At 37.9% G+C, this 12,584-nt stretch overlaps 1 protein-coding gene across 1 annotated transcript in view; it reads left to right on the forward strand.

The window, feature by feature from the left end:
* The first annotated feature begins 608 nt into the window (after positions 1–608).
* Positions 609–12,584, forward strand: part of LOC112093703 (autophagy-related protein 18b-like) — an 18,694-nt gene continuing 6,718 nt past the window's right edge. Inside the window, exons 1-8 of the mRNA XM_024172654.1 lie at positions 609–738; positions 911–984; positions 1,318–1,391; positions 1,514–1,623; positions 9,152–9,243; positions 10,021–10,133; positions 10,417–10,536; positions 11,533–11,678. Coding sequence (XP_024028422.1) covers positions 680–738; positions 911–984; positions 1,318–1,391; positions 1,514–1,623; positions 9,152–9,243; positions 10,021–10,133; positions 10,417–10,536; positions 11,533–11,678 — 788 coding nt within the window. The 5' untranslated portion in view covers positions 609–679. The remainder of the gene's footprint in view (positions 739–910; positions 985–1,317; positions 1,392–1,513; positions 1,624–9,151; positions 9,244–10,020; positions 10,134–10,416; positions 10,537–11,532; positions 11,679–12,584) is intronic.

The raw sequence follows: 12,584 nt of genomic DNA on the forward strand, positions 1-12,584 counted from the left end.
GATCTACAAATCCGGCGAACTCAGAACTCGGCGAACAGAGCTGCATGAGGACGACAACAAAGAGAGAGGACGACAACAAGGAGAGAGGTCGACATCCAGCGTTTGTCTCCAAGCGTGGGAGACGCTATTGCGAGATATCCAACGAGATCTTGCACTAAGGAGAACCAGCGTTGCTGCCTGTTAGAGATTCAGCGTCGAAGCAGTGATGAGTGAACGGAATCTCAGACGACAACAAGAGGGGACTTCGATGTCAATGGAGGTACAATGACGATGATGAGAGGAGACTCACGAGCTGCAGCTTCAACGACCAAACCTCTGATGAAGAAAGACTGCTTCTTCTTCTGTTTAACATATGCACAATTTTGAGAGAGAGAGAAGAGATTGAGAAAGAAAAAGGAAAAGAAAAAAATAGAAAAAAGGTAAATTTGAAAATAAAAAAATAAAAAATAAAAAATGGTCTATTAATTTTCATAAATTGATAAATTGGCCCATTTACCGCCACAACTTTTAAGTTTAGAACTATTTCCTACAATTTGTCTAATCTATTTCCCCTCTCTATTATGCCCTTGTAAAAATTCCCATACAAAACTCTTCTCGCCCAAAAAAAAAAAAATGTATATACTTTGAGCTTGAACACTTCTCCATTTTTTTTCTATGAAATTCGTCTAATCTTCCTCCGATGGCGAACCAGTCTTCGTCCAATCCAATCCTTTGCGCTTCGTTCAATCAGGACTCCAGGTATTTAACATGTAATTTCAACTTTAAAAACAGGAATTTTCAGAAAAGTTCTTTCCCTTTTCCTCGGAGAATTATGGGGATTTCTATTTTCTCGGGAAACAAACGGAGAGTTTTGATGAATTTGTGCTTGTATATGTAAAGAATGGAGTCTTAATGGGACCGAATTTTGCAGTTGCTTTGCGATTGGCACAAAAGATGGGATCAAAATATTTGATTCTAATACCGGTAGACTCTGTTACGAACGAGGCAAGTAATCTATTTTCCCTCGTTATCAGTCCCTTATAAAATTTCCTTAATTGAGCTTTTTTACTTTTATTTTTGATATTATTATGTAAGTTATCTGTTTTTAGGCTTAGTTATGAATATATATATATATATATATATATATATATATATATTTTTTTTTTTTTCTCGTTCTGTGTTGATTCTTGAGTTTTATAAAATTGATTTACTGTTTTATTCATCACCAAGTTGTTATTTGGTCTGCTGATTATTGGTATGCTTGAAAGTGTACGAATTTATTGTTTGAATATGAGTTTGTTGAATCAAAGTTAATGAAAGTGTTCGATTCTCTTACAGCCATTGGGGCTTTCAGTATTGTTGAAATGCTGTTCACCTCTAGTCTACTAGCCATTGTTGGAGCTGGTGAACAGGTGCTTTCTTATTTCACATGTTTTGCACTTGAAGATTTTTTGTAATTGCAATAGCATTTTTAGTTTCTTTGCGCGATGGCTATTTAATAAATATATTTTCTTCTTTTGTTTGATTCCCACAGCCATCGTTATCCCCTCGCCGTCTCTGTTTGTTCAATACAATGACTGGAGCTGCTCTCCGAGAATTGAATTTCTTAACTTCAATACTAGCCGTTCGCATGAATAAGAAAAGGTACAGTATCCATAAAGACTGATGCTGAAGTTGAAAAACAATTTTGTATTTGTTTTATTTCTCCCGGACAGATTATGTTGACATAGTGAGGAAATTGATGAAGATGAATATTTTATTCCTCTTACTTACAAACGTATTGTACAGCCCTTTTTGCAGATGAAAATACATCTAGTAATTAGGAAAGACAACCTATCAAAATTCTAATAATAGTAAATACTAAAAAAAAAAAAAAAAAAGACGAAAGCACTCCTAAAGAGAATGGGGGAACATTTTACCCAATATTTCTGAGATATAGAGCTAATCTAGGCAATAAAAAACTGCTTGAGAGCTGTAAAGATAGCTGTAAGAGGAACAAATTAGCTGATTGACAGCTGTAAATATACAAAAAATTAGAATATTCTACACTCCCCCTCAACCTGAGCTATAAATATTGATTAAGCCTAGCTTGGAGTTCAAATCTTCAAAGTTTTGTTCTTGGTAGGGCCTTAGTGAGAATGTCCGCTATCTGAAGACTAGATGGCAGATGTAGTAACTTGATTACTCCTTCTTCTATCTTTTCCTTTATGAAGTGGCGGTCAATTTCCACGTGCTTCGTCCTATTATGATGCACTGGGTTCTTTGCGATACTGATAGCTGAATGATTATCATTGAACATCTTTATAGGTTCTTTAGTCACGATCCTTAACTCCTTTAAAAGTCTTCTCAGCCACATACCTTCACATATGCCATGTGCCATTGCTCTGAATTCAGCCTCTGCACTGCTTCTTGACACAACAGATTGTTTCTTACTACACCATGTGACTAAATTTCCCCATACATATGTGCAGTAGCCGGAAGTTGATCTTCGATCTCCTATTGATCCAGCCCAATCAGCATCATTGTATATCTCGATGTCTTTGTCAGTTGATTTCCTAAAGTACAAGCCCTTTCCTAGTGTTAGTTTTAAGTACCTCAGAATCCTATAGACTGCTTCCATATGTTCTTCATTTGGATTGTTCATGAATTGGCTCACCACACTAACAGAGAAACCAATGTCGGGTCTTGTGTGGGATAAATATATAAGTTTTCCCACAAGTCTCTGATATCTGCCTTTATCAACCGGTGCACAGTCTTCTTTAGTTCCTAGTTTTGTTGTTAAATACATGGGGGTATTTGCTGGTTTGCATCCGAGCATTCCTGTTTCTTTCAGAAGGTCCAAGACATATTTTCTTTGAGAGACTGAAATTCCTACTTTTGACCAAGCTATTTCCATTCTGAGAAAATATCCGAGGCTTCCCAAATCTTTGATTTCAAATTCCTTGGCTAGTAGACTCTTGAGAATACTTATCTCCTGCGTGTAATCTCCTGTTAAAATAATGTCATCCACGTATACAATAAGAATGGAAATTCTCCCTTCAGGTGAATGTTTAACAAAGAGAGTATGATCTGCCTGACATTGTACATAGCCCTACTGCTTGATTACCCTTGTAAAACCTATCAAACCAGGCTCTTGGGGATTGTTTGAGTCTGTATAAAGATCGTTTCAGCTTGCAAACTTTGTTGATTGTGGCTTGTGTCTCAAATCCAGGAGGAATGCTCATGTATACTTCTTCTGCCAAGTCTCCGTTGAGAAAGACATTCTTGACATCTAATTGATGGAGCAGCCAGTCTAAATTTGCAGCCAGAGATTGAAGGACTCGAACTGTGTTCAGTTTGGCTATAGGAGCGAAGGTTTCTTCATAATCAATTCCATAGGATTGTGTGAATCCTTTTGCAACGAGTCAAGCCTTGAATCGATCAACAGTTCCATCTTCTTTGTATTTAACTGTGAAGATCCATTTGCAGCATACATGTCGCTTTTCAGGTGGTAGTTTTGTGATCTTCCACGTTCCATTCTTCTCTAGAGCCCGAATCTCTTCTTCAATAGCAGCCTTCCATTCTGGTATTTCGAGGGCTTCTTGTATGGATTTAAGAATTTGTGTATGGTCCAAACTTGCCACAAAAGCCCCGTAGTTATTAGATAGCCCCTGATATGACACAAAGTTATAGATTGGGTTCTTCGTGCATTCTCTTACACCCTTTCTAACTGCAATAGGAAGATCACTATCTTTGGAAGATTCGGGATTAGGGTTACCTTGTGGATCTTTTAGCCTTAAATCCGGTTCCAATTCTTGGATCTGCTGAAGAGGTGCTTGTTGCTCTATCTCCCTTTGGTTCCTTTTCCTTCTAAAATAGGTAGTGCTAAAGTCCTTGTTGTTTTTGGATTGGGTAGTGTCTGGGGAATGGAGACTTGAGATTTCACGGTTGTGGATTGGCTGAATAACGGTTGGAGAAGAAGGTCTTGGGAGCTTAGGCAATTCAACAGGTGGTGAATCAAGGTATGGAACAGTTGGTTCATTTTGGTGAGTAGGGATAGTCTCTATCTGGATATTGACCGGATTTGATGAAGTGTGGGGAATGTCTAGGGCACTGATCTCCGTATTACAATCCCAAAGCTAATATTCTTGTGTAAAACTGCTCTCCCTTGAATGTCAGATTTGGAGTAATATGGCTGATGTTCAAAAAATGAAACATCCATAGAGTTATAGAATTTCTGTGGTTGGAGAATAACACTTATACCCTTTTTGATGAGGGGAGTACCCCAAGAAAATACACTTAACGGCTCTAGGATCAAGTTTTCCCCGGTGTTGGCTATGGATGTGAACAAATGTAGAGTAGCCAAACAGTTTGAAAGGAATGGAAGATATGAGATGTGTGGTTGGATATGTTTTGAGTAGGGTTTGACATGGGGTCTGGAATTTTAGGACTCGAGAAGGCATTCTATTGATGAAAATACATCTAGTAATTAGGAAACACAGCCTATCAAAATTCTAATAATAGAAAATACTAAAAAAAAAAAAGGAAAGCACTCCTAAAGAGAATCGGGTAACATTTTACCTAATATCTCTGAGATATAGAGCTAATCTAGGAAATAAAAAACTGATTAACAGTTGTAAAAGACAGTTGTAAGAGGAACAAATTAGCTAATTTACAGCTGTAATTATACAAAAAACTAGAATATTCTACACATAGAGATATATTATCTGTTTTTTATTGAGAATTTGTAATATTTATGGAGGGTTTTTATGGTTTCACGTAGAATCAAAATTTAAAGTACATGGTGTTGAAATCCCGAATTTATTGCTAGGGATAAGGTTCTCGATTCAGGATAGAATGTTTCCTGATTTGATTTAATTTAAACAGAGCACTTTCTTAATCTCTAGGCCTTAGTTTTAGGAGATTTGATTTTCATAGTTGTATTATAAATTAGGAGCCTTAACGTACCGAATTATTGATTCAATATAGAAAACAGAAAGCAATATTTCAGCTTTCATGGTGTCAGAGCTAATGAGTGTCTAACCTTGGCGATCGATGGTGAAGTCCACGTCCTCAGAGACCACAGGCGAGACAACGACAGAGGTCATCAACACCATGGCGTCGAACGGATATGAGAACTCCACCTTCCAATTCACAGTTGAGAAACTCAACGGGAAGAATTTTCTCGAATGGGCTCAATCAATTAAATTGGTGATCGATGGAAAGGGAAAACTGGGGTACCTCACCGGTGAAACAAAGAAACCATCCTCCACTGATGCTTCTCTGCAGAAGTGGAAATCAGAAAATTCGATGGTAACTGCGTGGCTGGTCAACTCAATGAAGCTTTCAATTGGAAAAACCTATATGTTTCTACCAACCGCAAAAGAAGTCTGGGATGCCGTTTGAGAAACATACTCGGATGTGGAGAATTCTTCCCAAATTTTCGAGATAAAAACTCGGTTATGGCAGATGAAGCAAGAAGAGAGGGAAGTCATTGAATATTACACAGAGATGAAGGCTTTTTGGCAGGAACTCGATCTGAGTTATGAAGAAGAAATGCCCTGGCGACAGCGTGCGATTCAAGAAGAGGCTGGAGAACGAGAGAGTTTTCGAGTTTCTGGCTGGACTCAACCGTGAGCTAGATGAGGTAAGGGGAAGGATCCTTGGTCAGAGACTGCTGCCCTCCATCCGTGAAGTCTTCTCAGAGGTGAGACGAGAAGAAAATAGGCGCAAAGTAATGCTGAAAGCCCCCTCTGGACTGACTGGTTCTGAACTCGAATCCTCTGCGCTGCTGACTAAGAGGGCGCCGAATGGACCAGGCCAGAGTTGACAAAGGAAAAAACCCTGGTGTGAGCACTGTCACAAAACCGGTCACACCAAGGATACTTGCTGGGATTTGCACGGAAAACCACCCGATTGGAAGCCACGACAGATGAACAAAAATGAAGGATATCAAGCCTCGGTTGATGATCAGAAGGAGAGGAAGATGGATGCCAGCAGCAGTGAGTCTCAAGCCAATACTCCATTCAGTCAGGAACAAATTGAACAACTTTATAGGATGTTCTCAAATTTTCAATCTACTAGTCAGTGCTCCAATAACGTACCTTCTGGTACATTAGCCCACAGAGGTAATTTTTTAAAGGCCTTGAGCACTACTTCCCAAAACAGAATTCCATGGATTGTCGATTCTGGTGCGTCTGATCATATGATCAGTAATTATCATATTTTTTCCACATACTCACCCTGTGTCGGCAACATCAAAGTGAAAATTGCATATGGTTCACTCTCGACAGTTGCAGGAAAAGGGACAGTAAAAATCTCCGATTCTGTAACCCTAGAATCCGTCCTTCATGTCCCAAACTTGTCTTGCAATTTATTATCAATTAGCCAATTGACAAAAGATTCCAATTGCTCTGCTAAATTTGTTCCCTCTCACTGTGTTTTTTAGGACCTGTCATCGGGGAGAATGATTGGCAGTGCTAAAGAATATGAGGGACTCTACTACTTTGATGAGGCTCAGGCGAGTGGACAGCTTCAAACTACAATTTGTGATTCTGCATCTACTTCTAGGAATAGTGAAATTATGTTATGACATTTTAGAATGGGTGAGCCTAGTTTCCAGTACATGAAATATTTGTTTCCTTCTATATGTTCCAATAAAAATATTTCCGATTTTCAATGTGAAATTTGTCAGTTTGCTAAGCATCAACGTACTTCATTTAAAAAATCAAAGTATAAACCTTCAAAACCATTTACCATGATTCACAGTGACCTATGGGGTCCTTTTCGTATTTCTACTCGTACTTACACAAAATGGGTTGTCACATTTATTGATGATCATAATAGAACTTGTTGGGTCTACCTTCTGAAAGACAAAACGGATGTCCGTGAAGTGTCCAAAAATTTTTACTCCATGGTTCAAACGCAATTTCAAACTCGAATTCAAATTTTGCGAATATATAATGGGACGGAGTATTTTAACACTATCTTAGGGGATTTTCTAATGGCAAATGGAATAATTCACCAAAGTTCCCGTGTCGACACTGCCCAACAAAATGGAGTAGCCAAACGGAAAAATAAACACTTACTTGAGGTTGCCCGAGCATTGATGTTTACTGCTCATATGCCTAAAATGTTATGGGGAGATGCTATCTTAACATCTTCCTATCTTATCAATAGGATGCCTAGTCGAGTCCTATCCTTTGAAACTCCACTCAATACTCTAAAGAAAGCCTTTCCCACTTCACGCCTACCCTCAACTTTACCCCTCAAGGTGTTTGGCTGTACCACATTTGTTCACGTCCACTCTCAGAATCGAAGTAAGTTAGATCCTAGAGCTACTAAGTGGGTCCTCATTGGCTATTCCCCTACACAGAAGGGCTACAAATGCTTTGACCCCTCCACAAAAAGGGTATTCGTTAGTCTTGATGTTACCTTCTTTGAAAGCACTCCGTTCTTCTAAAAAACTTCTCTTCAGGGGGAGATCTCTAATGAAGATCGTTTTGTGGACTTTGAACTTCTTCTTTCTGAGTCTATCCTAAACACCGAAAACACCACCACCTTTCCTTCTCATTCCAATATGCCATATACAGACGGACACTTGAACTCAGGGGGAGATGTGGGAAAGCAAAATAACAGGGAGCTGCTTGTCTACTCAAGAAGGCCAAAGTCAAAATATCAAGACAACCTCACTTCCGAAGCACCAAGAGAATCCAACCCGGATCCAGGTATGACCGAGATCATCACAGAAGAAGGTATCTCTAATACCCCTGAAATTCCTGATATTGATGTTCCCATAGCTCACAGAAAAAAGCCACGATCATATACACTTTATCCCATCTCCAAGTTTTGTGTCACAAGAAAACTTGTGTACGATTTTCCGAGCCTTTGTCTCTAATCTCAACAGTACATAAATTCCAAAGAATGTGCAGGAGGCACTAGCCATTCCGGAGTGGAGAAATGCTGTCATGGAGGAAATGAGAGCTTTGAAGAAAAATGAGACGATGGGAAGTTGGTTGATTCAGAGACTAGTAGGAAAGCTAATATACTTGTCTCATACTAGACCTGATATTGCATTTGCAGTTAGTGTGGCTAGCCAACACATGCATTCGCCAAAGGAAGCTCACTTGGAGGCAGTATACAAGATACTTAGGTATCTCAAAGGATCACCTGGCAGAGGATTATTTTTCAAGAAGACAGACTGCAGAGGGATATAAGTCTATATAGGTGCATATTGGGCAGGTTCAATTGAAGATAGAAAATCTACTTCTGGATACTGTACTTTTGTATGGGGGGATTTAGTAACCTGGTGGAGCAAAAAACAAAATGTGGTGGCTCGGAGCAGTGCCGAAGCGGAATTTAGAGCAGTTGCCCAAGGAATATGTGAAGCACTATGGCTGAGGAAACTACTAGAAGAACTCCAAGTTACAGTAGAATTCTCGGTTAAACTGTACTGTGATAACAAAGCGGCAATTAATATATCACTCAATCCAGTCCAACATGACCGAACCAAGCATGTGGAAGTGGATAGACACTTCATCAAAGAAAAGGTGGAGAAGGGAATCATTTGCATGACCTATGTTCCTACTCAAGATCAGGTTGCAGACATCTTCACCAAAGGGCTCGCAAGACAAAAATTTGATGATTTCTTAAGCAAGTTGGAAATGATTAACATATATGATCCAACTTGAGGGGGAGTGTTGAAATCCCGAATTTATTGCTAGGGATAAGGTTCCCGATTCAGGATAGAATATTTCCTAATTTGATTTAATTTAAACAAATCACTTCCTGATCTCTAGGCCTTAGTTTTAGGAGATTTGATTTTCATAGTTGTATTATAAATTAGGAGCCCTAATGTACCGAATTATTGATTCAATATAGAAAACAAAAGGCAATATTCCAGCTTTCACATGGTTTGCCATGGATTCTAAATAATTCAGTGCTATTGTGCCCTTTTGTTTTCTCCTTAATAATTGAATGGCAATTGTTTATTTTTGAATGAAGTGGCATAAATAATTTTTTTTTACCATCTTGAGTGGTATTTTTGGTGTTTTCCCTTTTTCTCGTACTTTTCTCACTTGAATGATAGAGTATGATACTAATAACATAAAGACCTCATGCTCTTCCACCATAAAAACTTGAGCACTTTTTTCTTTTCTGTTGAATACATTCATAGACAATCTTACACATGTAGGCTTGTTGTCGTTCTGCAAGAGAAGACGTATATATATGACATTAATAGTCTAGCAATCTTGGACACCATTGACACAGTGCCAAATGTAAAAGGTGAGGTTGAAGTACGTTTCTTCTTGTAGCCATTTTAGCATTGGTATTTCATTTGATTATTGTAGGAGATACCATAAAACATAATTTGCTAAGAGACACTACTGATTAGACCGTGCATGGTCAATTCCGCTATGTTGTCAGTTTCCATTTGCTGTATCTTTATGTTTGTTCCATACAATATACTCCGGTCCTACATTTGTTTTAATGCCCTTTGAAAAAAAATCTGAAATTGGACTCTAAAATGCAACCTGAGCGGTCATCAACAATCCCTTTTCTTTTAACCCCAAGGAGTTGGCTCAGTGGTGAATCACTTGGACTTAGTGCCTCAAGAAGCATTAGGTCTAAGGTTCGATTCTCATTGAGTGCTATCAATTCCTTAGGGCCACGTTCGTGGGCCAAAGGCCCAAGATTTATCTGATCCATGTGGAGGGGGTGTTTTGCATGGATCCCGTGGATTTGTCGGGGCAAAGTCTTGAACATCACAGTTATAAAAAAAAACCCATTTTCTTTTTCCCCTTCTTTTGGAAATGTATCTGCACCCCAAGACAATTTTCATACTTTACCATTACCAGTTGAATAAATTCGATTTCTGATTTTTTAGTTTCTAAGTCAGGTGCTTGTTCAGATATGCTTTTTAATTGTACTATTCTACTGATTTTGTTGTAAACAAGCTCAATATTTTGAAAAGCTTGTTTACCTAAACTTCACACTTTCCCGGAGGAACACTGAACCAAAAGTTTTTTGGATATCACAATAGATCCTTTTTTTTTTCTCCAGGACTTTGTGCGTTCTCCCCTAGTTTGGATGGTTGCTTCGTTGCTCTTCCTGCTAGCACTACCAGAGGATCCGTGCTGTTGTACAATGTTATGGAGCTGCATTCACATTGTGAGGTTATGGCATAAATTGGTCTTACTCACAAATGATAGAAAAAGTGATGAAATCCTGAAATGACCTCATTTTTTTTTTGGCTTCCATGAACAAATGAAAATTTCTTCAAAAATTTAGCTATTTCATTTCTAAATTTAAATTTTTCTTTGTGAGCCGAGGATTGTTCTTTTGTTACAAACTGTTAAGGAGGTTCATAGTGTCAGATACGCAACAATGAAAATCATTCTTCCTGTCACGTGGTTCATTTGCATTCATGTTTTGATATTTGTGTTTAATCAATTGCAGATAGATGCTCATCGTTCTCCAGTGGCTGCAATGGTTCTTTCTTCAAAAGGGATGTACATAGCAACAGCTTCTGAGCAGGGAACTATAATCAGAGTTCATCTAGTTTCTGATGCAACTAAGGTTGTGAATCATGTTTGGAACTTTCTGCGTCTGTGGCAGCTTTCATGTTTTATTGCTTAAAGCATGATGCCATGGACATAAATTTAGAAGTACGAGAAGGGATATGATTCTGCAATACTTGATGGTGGAGTTTACCTATATTATCACTGTTTTAAACTTTTGGTCATTAGGGAATAGGTTTAGCTTTTGAAAGTCATAGCAAATTTGTGTGGGTGTTCTTGACCTTTCAGATCAGCATTCTAAACTATCTGCATACTTGTTTGTCTTGTCAATTTCGATGTTTTTCTAGAAATTGTGAATTAGGCTTAGACTATATATAGTTAATGAGTACCAACATAAGTTAGACGTGGTTCACAGATGTAAGCTTATTGATTGGATACCAACAGGGATGTGAATAGCTTGTTCTTGCGTGCACCCTATAGCGTGTAGTTTCTTCATGCACTTGAGTTATGGCTGAGGTAACTAAGGTGCAGGATAATGTGCTAACTAGGTCTCATATCCTGCATGGGAATGTTCTCTCTACATTTTTCTTGGGCTTTTGGAATACCTTATAATACTTATCATACTAATAAAACCATACGATTATAACATGGTCTTGAGCTCGAGGAATCTTGGTTTTGACAACCTTACTAGTTCGTGCTGCATGAAAGTGAGGCAAAAAAGCCACCATTTTGTGAAGCTTCCATTTATAAATTCCAAAAACAAACGCCAGTTTGGTTCTTTCATATCAAAGTCTTTGTTATTGCATAAGGTATTTATTGAATCTAGATGTAACAGTATTACAAGAACTTGTGACGGGATTTACGAATTCATGAGTTCATGTGTATTTTGTATCAGGGAAATTAAATTCTTAGATGTAACAGTAATACAAGAACTTCTGACATGATTTATGTTTCATAACAGTATCTGCTCTGATTTTCTTATCTCCTCTATATCAAGCAAGACTTGAAAATTAGTACAATAGATCTTCTGATCTACCATAATTTTTGTTAGCAGTCTTATAGCTTTCGGAGAGGGACATATCCTTCAAATATATTTTCGTTGTCATTTGCGCCATCTGTGGAGCTGCCAGATATTCTGGTGGCTACAAGTTCTTCAGGTTCAGTTCATGCATTCTCTCTTGGATTTGCTTTATGTCAGAGGTAAGAACTAAAATTGGACTATTTTTTTTTTTTTGATGATTTTCGATCATGTCCTCAGTCTAACTTGACTTATTTTCCTTTATACCTCATGATATTGCCCTAATAGACATTGACCAGAGCCTTTTCCCCCTTTATTCCTTTTTCTGCTCTAAGTTATCTGTCTTTATTTCTTATCTTATTCAGTATCTTCTTCTTCTTCTTCCTTTTTTTTTTCCTTCTTCTTTCTGTTTATAAAGAATCTCTTTTTCCTTTCCTTTTCTTTTCCAATGTCATTTTTCTTTCTTTACTTTTTTTCTCATCTTGTCTTGGCACTTCTATATTAGAGAGACTAACAAATTATTTCAACTTTTACAAACCTGCCTACTGATTTCCAATAGTCTCACATATCCACACACATGTGTGCGCTAAGGTTTGATTCTGGAAACTACCTTAGTCTGTGTGTGTACATATATGTATGTATCTTCCTTCTGGTAGTTTCCAGAAGCATCAAGATAACAAAAGTTTGTAATATCAAAGAACTATTTTTGAAGGATTACTGTATTTGACTTGGTCGCTAAAATCTGCTTCTCAATCTTCACATCAGAAGAGAATAAAATGAAAGAAAGTAACCAGACTTATGGATCTAGTGAGAAGACTCTATCTTCATGTTAAAATAGGAATTGGTGCAAATTTATTCTGTCAGGAAAAGGCTGCAATTGAGATTTTAGTTTTGACACCAGACAGTTGCACGTACATCTGCATGCACACGTTTGTGCGTCCATGTACATTTGTACATCTCCTTAGTTGTGTTGATTACTATACATATATGCATCTCCAAGTGCATTTACTCTGATTTAGAATTTACATTTGGTCGTATTTGGAAATTTGACCAGAGACGGAGGACATATATTTAGATATGATGGAAAA

The sequence above is a fragment of the Morus notabilis genome, unplaced genomic scaffold, assembly GCF_000414095.1.
Source record: "Morus notabilis unplaced genomic scaffold, ASM41409v2 Scaffold551, whole genome shotgun sequence".
Taxonomy (NCBI): Eukaryota; Viridiplantae; Streptophyta; class Magnoliopsida; order Rosales; family Moraceae; genus Morus; species Morus notabilis.